The 9,341-nt window shown below is 72.9% G+C and overlaps 2 protein-coding genes across 2 annotated transcripts; both read right to left on the reverse strand.

The window, feature by feature from the left end:
• Nucleotides 1-534: 534 nt before the first annotated feature.
• On the reverse strand, nucleotides 535-1,711 carry H696_02710 (hypothetical protein). Its single transcript, XM_009496617.1, has one exon. It carries the CDS (start codon nucleotides 1,322-1,324, stop codon nucleotides 956-958), a length of 369 nt encoding a protein of 122 aa, XP_009494892.1. The 5' UTR covers nucleotides 1,325-1,711; the 3' UTR covers nucleotides 535-955.
• A 271-nt stretch (nucleotides 1,712-1,982) lies between these two features.
• H696_02711 (AGC/PDK1 protein kinase) lies at nucleotides 1,983-7,861 on the reverse strand (the record flags this gene model as incomplete). The annotated part of the gene is made up of 12 exons (XM_009496618.1): nucleotides 1,983-2,266; nucleotides 2,344-2,424; nucleotides 2,593-2,725; nucleotides 2,862-3,086; nucleotides 3,242-3,309; nucleotides 3,418-4,057; nucleotides 4,224-4,315; nucleotides 4,474-4,526; nucleotides 4,682-4,871; nucleotides 5,095-5,416; nucleotides 5,626-7,145; nucleotides 7,718-7,861. The coding sequence occupies 12 exons, from the start codon at nucleotides 7,859-7,861 to the stop codon at nucleotides 2,123-2,125; spliced, it is 3,612 nt and encodes a 1,203-aa protein (XP_009494893.1). The 3' UTR covers nucleotides 1,983-2,122.
• Nucleotides 7,862-9,341: the final 1,480 nt, after the last annotated feature.

Below are 9,341 nucleotides of genomic sequence, written 5' to 3' on the forward strand. Positions count from 1 at the left end.
ACACACACACACACACACACATGTAAACGCCTATACCGACGTCAGGCGCCCCGGCCCGGAACGCATCGCCACCGCCCGAGCGCTTGACATCGGCGGCTCTGGTGCGACCGGCTGGCGGGCGCCCCGAGCCTGTGCCCCCTCCCCGGCGTACTTTCGGCCTGGGCGGGCGCGGCCGCGGGTCGGCCGGCTCGCCGGTGGCCGCCGGGTACCATCTGACCGAGCAGCAGGCGTCGCCCTACTTCCTGGCCAGCCCGGAGCCGGGGCCCGGGTCGGCGCGGTCGGACCCCCTGCAGTCGGCGGCCCCCCCACGACGGGATCTGTCCCTGTTCCCGGACTTGCGCCGGGCAGCGGAGGGCCTGGACGAGCTGGACAGCATTGACCTGGTGGATGACGACGAGGATGAGGAGGTGTTTGGATGTCGGCCGCCGCCGCTGCCGGATCTCTTCCGGTCCAACTCGGCCCCGGGGTCCATCAATGCCCAGAGCGCCACTCTGCTATCTTCGTCGTATTCCTCCTCCTCCTCCTCCTCCTCTTTCAGTTACTTTTCGGCGGGATCGACCCCGGGGTCCGGGAGGCGGCCCGGCGGGGCCCCGGGTACCGGGGGCTTCCCTCGGTCGCACTCCAGCGGCGACTCCACCAGCAGCCCGAGCGGGTCGCTGCTGCTGAGCTCCTTCTCCTCGCCCGGGAGTTTGAATCGCGAGTCGGCATCGACGCGGCTCTTTGCACGGGGCACCCGGCACCACCAGCGGGCAGCCGGGCCGGCTGGGACCGGGCTGCTGCCGCGGTCACGGTCGGCTCAGCGCGTGGGGCCCGGGGCCGGGGCCGACGGTGTGCATGGGGCGTCGCCCTGGGCCGGGGGGTCTGCAGGGGCCATGTCCCCGCGGGTGTCCAGCGGCGAGGCTGACAGCGTGGGGCTCGAGCTTGAGGTGTCGGCGTCGCCCATCTCCCCGAGTGCCTACTTTGCGCAGATGCGCCTGCATGCGCCGGGGTCCCCGACCCCGGTGGTGGACGACCTGGATGCCCGGTGGAAGCGTGCGCGCTCTGGCCCGCGGAGCCCGGCCGGGCTTGATCCTGGCACCATGTCCCGGGCACAGGTCATTGGCATGATGGCCAGCACGCGCGGGCGCGCTGCCTCCCTCGGTGCGCCCTCGGCCGGGGAGCCGGCCGGGCGCTCGGAGGAGGGAGGCGACATGGCCATGTGTGAGGCTGGCGATTCGTCGGCGGCTGGCGGTGGGCCCTTGCGGGCGGGCTCGCGCACAGGCAAGACCCCTGGCTCGAGTGGGGGCTTTGTTCCGGCCTCGCCGGTTCCGGGCCAGGCCTCCATGGAGCAGCTGCTCAGTCGGTTCCGCTACCAGGGTCCCTCGGGGACGATGTCCGCCGACGAGCAGCGGCCGGTCAACCGGGCCCTGCAGCTGGCCATGGCGACGGGGCCCGAGCTGTCGGGAGTCACCGCTGTCGGCGGCGACGGCGGCGGCGGCACCGGCGGCGATGGCGGCGGCACCGGCGTCAGGGCCAGCCCCGGGCCTGTGCCCGTCTTCTCCAGCACGGTGGGCTCGTTGCCCGGGGCGGCGGCGGCCGTGGAGCAGGCCCTGCTCGCCAGCCGGCAGGGGTTCGCCAGCAGCCCGACGGCGGACTTCCTGCGGTCACGCCTTCCCTAGTCCCCTGGCCTTGCTTCTTGCGCCTGCGACCGCGCATGCAGCTCCCCCCCCCCCCCCCCCCCCCCCTCCGACCCCCACATGCGGCGTGCGATCATCAAATGTATCCTCGACACACGGACCCCCTGCGGGGAGCATTCCCCACCTGGGGGTGGGTCGGCCCGATCGAGGGCACTTTGGGAAGGGGCATCTTCTGAAAGCCGCCCCTTTGGGATGCGCATTCCCGATGGAGCGGGGGCTGTGGCAGAGGACACGAGGGCAGGGCATTGTACGACGCGACACAGGCCGCCACGGCAATGGAGCGCGGGGGGCACATATGGCTGGGAGGGAGGGGGAACATGTATGTATGTAGTTGTATGTGTTGTGTGTATGTGTACGTTTACATGGCTGTACAGGGAGGGGGGGGGGAGGGGGAGGGACACACATGCATCCGGAAGGAGAGGGAGGATAGGGGAGGGGAGATCCGGTCACGTCCCACGGGCCGCCGCCAGGGAGTCCCGCGAGGCGTGGAGGTCCAGCTCCTCCTCGTACTTGTCTAGCATGGTGTTGATCATGATGCACCACTCCTCGGCGTCGTTGGCCAGGGACTCCAGGTAGTATGTCCGGGTTGGCTGGTCATGGGGGGGGGGGGGGGGCGTCAGGAGGCGTGCGGGAGCATGCGAAAGGAGGATGGGCCGGGTCCACGTACAGTGTGCAGGAAGAAGGTCCGGTTGCTCTTCTGTTCGGGCTTCAGTTGGGTCGACAGGGGGATCTCCCCGCGGACGAGCAACTGCACGGCATCGGCGTTTTGCAGGCGGAGAGGAGGGGGCGCAAAAGCCAAGGTCAGTGCGAGGGCAGAGCGCGAGGGCAGATGAGGCATGGGCCTGGGGAAAGGGTGCGCGAGGGCAAGGAGGAGGAGGAGGAGGAGGAGGTGGGCACAGGATGTCCGGCGTCGCACCTTTTCCGGGCAGATGTACAGCAGCCGCGGCCGGTCGGTCAGCAGGAGCTGGCGCGTCTTGGCGAATAGCCCCCGGCGCTTGTTGATTGTCCCGCAGTATACCATGGACTCGCCGCTGGACAGGAAGGCATTCCTACAGGCAGGCAGGGGGGCAGGGGGGAGGTAGGCGTCAGAGAAGAGGACTCTCCGGGGGCCGAGGCAGGGGGAAAGTACTGCGGCATGAGGCCCCCCCTCCCGGCGGGCTGCGAGGGTCAAATGCGGCAACATACCACTTGGTAGAGGGCTCGGGCTTTGTGCCGTCGGTCTGCGGGGCGAAGGGCCCGGACACCGGCGGCATAGGCGTGGCCGGGTGTGACCGAGCCACATGTCGCGGGTCTATGCTCTCGGTGTCGCTGGTGACCACGTCGTCGTCGTAGTAGTCGTCGAAGTCGCTGTCCGGGTGCTTGTTCTCGGAGGCGTGCTCGCTGGCCTTGTCGCGCTCGTAGCTCATCACGCTGGAGGCCGGGCCACGCAACGCCGCGCGGAAAGCAGATCATGCGACGAGGGGGGGAAGGGAGGGGGCAGGATGGTGGGACAGCGTGCACGTTAGCTCGGCCCGGGCATGCGCGCATGGCGGCGGCACAGGGGCATCCACATGGCGGCAGCGCACCTGATGCTGTCATCGAACTCGGACCGCCACTCCGGCTCGTCAGATGTGGCTGGCAGATAGGGCGCGATCTGGGCGGGTAGGTGGGCGGGCAGGCGACAGGGGCGCTCAGCGTCAGCGGCAGTGCACAAAAAGCCGGGGCAAAAGGGGAAGGCAGCCGGCGGGCGGCGCGGTCGCACCTTGGGCGGGACCTGGAGGTGGAGCCCCTCCCAGTCGATGCCCTTGTAGAGGGGGTGCGCGCGGATGGATTTGTAATTGGCCTCGCCGCTGCCCAGGCGCTGGAGGTAGTCCGGCACCAGGAGACGCTCGACCAGGTCGCGCGCCGTGTCCGGGAAGAGGTCCGGGAAGGAGTACTCCATGTTGATGATGCGCTGGAAAGTCAGGTAGTCGTTGGCCCCGCGGAAGGGCGGCCGGCCGGACAGCAGCTGGTAGATGATGCACCCGAAGGACCAGAGATCCGAGGCGGTGGTGGTGTACTTCTGCTGCAGCAGCTCCGGGGACACGTACTCCGCCGTGCCGACAAAGGAGTGCGCCCGGAGGAGGCGCGAGTCGCGCTCGCACAGCAGGTCACACCGCTCCTTGCTGAGGCTGCAGGCGGGCGAGCACCCGGCCATGTGCCCGGCACAGGGGATAGCCCCGGCGGCGGACCCCGGCCGGCTGGCCTCCAAACTGGAGGAGGATCCGCTGGCCGAGGTGCTGGACCCGGCGGGCGGGGGTAGCTGGGCCAGCTCATCCCGTGTGAAGAGCTTGGCCGTGCCGAAGTCCGCCAGCTTGATGTGCATATTGGCGTCGAGCAGGATGTTCTCGGGTTTGAGGTCGCTGTGTGTGTGTGTGTGGGGTGGGGGGTGGGTGGGTGAGTGGATGCATGGTTGACATGTGCGTCGCCCGCGAGCAAGGGGGAGCAGGGGGGGGGATGAGCGAGAAGGGGCCGGGCGTCAGGACATGCTGCTGGGATGGCGTCGGTGCAGGGGGCACGATGGCGCACCGGTGGATGATCCCCAAGTTGTGGATATAGGCGATGGCTGCCAGAATTTCGGCCGAGTAGAAAACTGTGCACTCGAGGTCGAAAGAGCCAACCTGCGGACACAGGAACCCCCCAAAGGGAAAGAGACGCGAGGACCGCCATGCACGGGACAGATGTGAGCGATTGCCAGGGACATTCGCCGAGGCGCGCGGCTTTGAAAAAAAAAAGACCACAGGCCACAGGCGCAGGGGGGCCGCCCGGGCAAACGAACCTTCTTCAGCCAGTCGAGGAGCTCCCCGTTGGGCATCAGATCAAGGACAAAGTCTATGCTCGGGCGACAGACGGCCGACCAGGGGGCGAGAGGCACATATGTCAGGGTCAGGAGACGGAGCCGTGCAGGCGGAAGGGCTGGCGGCCGGCGGTGGCGGGCAGCCTGGCAGCAGGGGGAGGGGGGGGGGACGCTGGGTCGTGGCGCGTACACAAGTTATACGTGTCCTGGAAGGTGTAGTGAAGACGAATGGTATGGATGAAGCAGTCTCGGCCGAGCTGATGCAGGACGTCCTTCTCCACATTGACATACTTGACCTTCTTGTGGCGAATGACGTGGGCCTTGCTGACGACCTTGATGGCGAACTCACGCCCGGTGCCGACTTCCACGGCATGGACAACCTGCGCGGAGGGGAGGAGTGCAGGCGGTGAGGGGGGGGGGGGGGGGGGGAAAGCCCCGGGGCCAGAAGGGCGGCATGGGCGAGCAGGTGTCAGGCGGCTGGAGCTCGCTGTCCCAGGCCCGCGCCGGGAGGCAAAGGAGGCAAGTGGGCAGCGCGAGGAAGGTCCGAAAGGAAGAGGAAGAGAGAGAGGGAGGGGGGGGGGGGAGGGAGGGAGCGGCACGAACCGACGAGTAGGACCCCTCACCGAGGGTGTGCCCCATGCGGAACTCACTGGGGACACGCTTGCGCGGGGAGGGGGGCACCGCGCCGGCGGGATCGGCTCCATGTGGCGGAGCCGGCGTCGTGGGCATCGGCAAGTCCGGCGGGTGGTAGGGGGGCGTGCTGGTGGCAACGGCCGGCCGGCCGGCCGGAAGGGGGGGCCGCGAGCGCGGCGGCGCCATTGCCGAGCCCGGGTCCTGGGCCTGGTGCTCGTCCTCCTCCCGCGGCGAGGGGAGGCGCGTCTGGATGGCCGCCGGCTTGGGCGGGGCGTCTGAGCGCAGGCCGGGCCTGTGGTCCGAGCCCCGGAGATCGAGCATGTGTGCGTGCGTCCATGCGTGTGTGTGAGCGAGCGAGAGGGGGCGGGGCGGGGGCGGGGGCGGGGGCGGGGGCGAGAGAGAGAGAGAGGGACAGGGGGAGAGGATGCGTGTGGGTGTTCAGGGCAGGAGCAGGCCTCGAGCCGATGGCCGAGGAAGGGCGGCCGGCCAGGCTGCACGCACGGGAGATCGACGGCCGGGGCGGCGGCCGGGCCCCCGGCCGGAGCCGGGTCCTGCAGGCGGAAGGACGACAGGGAGCTAGCCAGAGCGGCCTCGGTGCGCAGGTGGCGCACGGAGCGCGTGGCCGCCGTATTGTCGATGGGCGAGGAGTCCCGATCGGAGGAGCTGCCGGTGCCGGTGCCGGTGCCGGCCCCGGCCGGGGCGAGCATCAGCTCCGGCGAGAGATCCGCCGTGCCGAGGGTGGTCGGCCGGGCGCGGAAGCTGGCCCGGCCGCCGATGATGGCCATGGACGGCGGCCTCGGGGTGGACACCTCGGCCCCGGAGGGCGTGGTCCAGTGGGAGGGCAGCTGCTCGGCGCGCGCCGGCGAGCCCGGACAGCCGAAGGTGTCGGTCGGATCGCGCGGGCCCCGGTCGGTGGCCGACCCGCCCAGCGGCACATCCGGCAGCTGGCTGGTGGAGACGGGCCGCGAGGCGGGGCCCCCGCCGGGAGATGGCCCGCCCCCGGGGGTGGCCGGCCCGCCGGGGGCATCGGCCCCGGCGGTCGAGCGGGCCTGCACCGCCGAGGAGGTCCGCCGGCGGAAGGTGAACCCCAGACTGGCGGCCAGCGAGGAGCTGGACGAGCTGTCGGCCGGGCCTGCCTCGGCTGGGCCGCCGCCGCCGCCGCCGCCGCCGCCGCCGGGGGCCCCCCCGCGCGCGGCCTCCGGCGAGTGGCTGGCCGACGAGCAGCTGGACGAGGAGGCCGAGGCCGAGGTGCCGATCTGCGACGGCCGCCGCGGCACCAGCCAATCGCGCAGATGGTGCGACAGCGAGGCCGAGGTGGAGCGTGACTCGCCGTCGCTCCGGCCGCCGGGGCCTCCGCCATCGGACTCGGCGCCGGAGTCGCGCCCGGCAACGGCGGCGCCGGGCCTCGGTCCGGCCACGGCGACGCCGCTGTCGCTCATGGTCCCGACGGCCGTCGGGAAGACCACCCCCGGCGAAAGGGCCAGCGAGTCGCTGGAGGCGTCATACGTCGCCGGGGTGGGGCTGACGAAGAAGGCCGCCGGCGAGACGGCCGCCGACGAGTGGCATGAGGGGGCCGACGAGCAGGGGGCCGACGAGCAGGAGGTCGACGTGGCCGCCGGTGCGGCATTCAATGGGCAGGGGGCCGCGCGCGGGCGCACCCCCCCCTCGGAGGGCGTGGCCATGGGCCGGCCGCGGTCGCGGCATGGCGGCGCGCAGGTCACGGCCCCGGGCCCGGCCGACGACAGGCCCGACAGGCCGTCCGGCGCCGACCGCGAGTGCGGCAGGCCCGCCGGAGGGGGGCCGCTGCCGGGCATGGCCGGGCCCAGGCCGGCCGGTGGGCCCGATCCGACAGGCTCTCCGGGCGCCGCCGGGCCGGCCACCACGGTCGGTGTGTGTGGCGGCGATGGGTCGGGCGTGGCATCGTCCTGGGCCACCGATGGCCCCGGGGTCAGGGGTCTCCCCGGGGTGGGGCTAGACGCGGCCGCCGTGGCCGCAAGGTATGGGGGCTCCAGTGTCGCGCGCTGGACTCCGTGGAGGGAGGACACGGGTGTCGGTGTGGGGGCCGAGAGGAGGGGAGAGGGAGGAGGCGGGGGGGGGGGGAGAGAAGGAGAGCGGAGAGAAGGAGAGGGGAGAGAGGGGAGGGGCCAGGCGGCCCAGGTGGCAGGAGGAGCGGGGGAGGGGGGAGAAGGAGGAGGAGCAGGGCGGGCAGGGCGGCGGGAGGCGGGAGGCGGGGTTGCTGGATGATCTGGCCGGGGGTGACCACGCCTCAGCATCTTCAGTGGGCGGCGATCTTCCCTCGCCGGATGCCTGGCGGGGTGGCGGTGGCGGGAATGGGGGTGGCTTCCCCGCGCCACTCTCCGGCCCTCCCCTGGTGGCCGGCAAGTGTGTGTGTGGGGGGGGGGGGGGGCCGTGCGGCATCTAGGGCGCTGTCCGACACCGGCGCCGGGGCCGGGCATCTCGGCTTCCCCGGCGCTGGCTCAATCAGCCAGCGACCCGGGAGAGAAGGGGCGGGGGACTCGGTGCGTCTCCCCCCCCCCCCAGGGGTGCTGGCGGGGGGCGGGACCCAGCACAGGGGCGAGAGGGGGACACGGACCATGCCCCGAGCGGCAACGGGCTGCCAATCGGCCTCGGGGGGATCAGTGCCCCGGCGTCCCGCCGCCGCCGCCGCCGCCGCCGCCGCCGCCGCCGCCGCCGCCGCCGCCGCCGCGCCGCCGCCGCCGGGGGCTGATGGGTGCATGCGAGCGCCGGTCCTTGCCGCCGGCCGCCCAGAGCTAGACCCTTGGCGGGGGTGACACGGACACCACCCCCAGCGGGCAGAGCCCCTGGCTGGCGGGGGCGCGGGGCCCCGGGCGCGAGGGGGGCGGCAACCACCGGGCGTAGGTGGGGGATCTCCCGGCCCGTGGGGCCGGGTCGGGCGCGCCGGCACACGCGCACATGTGAAGGAACGCGCACGTACGCACACACACACACACACACAGGCACATGCAACACACCTGCCCGTCAGCGCCAGGGCTGGCCGGTGAGCTCCGCGCGCAGGGGCGCGGCCCCGCCCGGAGGCGCTGGCCCCCAGTCAAGGGCGGCGCCTCCGCTGGGGCACTCATGCGGGGGCGCGCACGCGCGCGCATACCCACCAGCACCCCGCGGCAAGGCTTCTTTTCCACAGGGCGGGGCCCCTGAGCCGGATTCCGGGCGAAGTGGCCCCGGACCGGTTGGCTGGGGCCCCGCGCCTGCGCCCGGCGGCGGCGTGCAGCCCGAGCGCCGGCCGCACTGGTCCCGTCGCGCGCGTGCGCCCCGATCGGGGCGCGTCGGACGCGGGCTCGACCGGGGGGGGGGGGGGGGGGGGGGGGGCGGGCCGCCCCCCCTTCCCCCCCCCCCCCGGGGGGGCGGCGGCCGGCCAGGGGGCCACTCCGGCCGCGCCCGGGCGGTTTCAACCTCGCCCCGCGTCGCTCCGGGTCTGGTCGGACCACGCCGACGCACCGAGCCGCTTGAGACACGGGGGGTGCGGGGCCTGCCGACGATGAGGCAGAGGCATTCCGCCTCCGAGAGGCGGCCACGGCCGCCGTCCCGGTGCGGTGGCGGTCGGGGCCGGTTGTGGGCGAAAGGCCCGCCGGGGCCGGCCGGCGCGCCCTCCTCCTCGGGGGAGCGGGGGGGACGACGGCCGGCCGAGGGGCCTCTGCCCCGTCGCCGCTGCCCTTGCTGTTGCCGCACCGGCAGGAAGGCCTATCTAATCTCCGGGACACGGGGCGCGCGCGCGCGGCCGGGCGGCCACGGCCGCCATAGCTTGAGGCCGAGTTGCGATGTATCTCCCGGGCCCTTGCCGCGCCAGCACGAGGGCGCCCAGGGGGCCGGCCCGACACGCCTCCCCCCCCCCCCCCCCCCCCCCCTGCGAGCTGGGGCGCGCGACCGGATGGAAGGAAGCCAAAGAGGGCGCGCACATTTTGTATGGCGCACCCCGGGCCGTAAGGCCGAGCGGGCGGTCGCCCGGGGACGCCGGGGCCGATTTTTCGGGGAAGCCCCCAAAATTCCGGGCATGTGACTTGCCCGGGCAGGTCAGCCCCATCGCCGCGCGAAAACGTGGCCAGGTGCTCCGCCAAATGTGCCAGCCCCAGTTGGGCGCCGCCTGCGGCCGGCCCTCGCGAGAATGAGCATGGCTGTTGACCATTCCCCGGCCCCCGGCCCTCAAGGGCGCCGTTGCCACCGCGGCTGCCGCGGTGCAT

Source organism: Fonticula alba (genome assembly GCF_000388065.1).
Source record: "Fonticula alba strain ATCC 38817 unplaced genomic scaffold supercont2.4, whole genome shotgun sequence".
NCBI lineage: Eukaryota > Rotosphaerida > Fonticulaceae > Fonticula > Fonticula alba.

Coding starts and splice junctions, on each gene's coding strand:
- H696_02710 (XM_009496617.1), bottom strand. CDS start 1,324: ATGGAGGCCTGGCCCGGAACCGGCGAGGCCGGAACAAAGCCCCCACTC.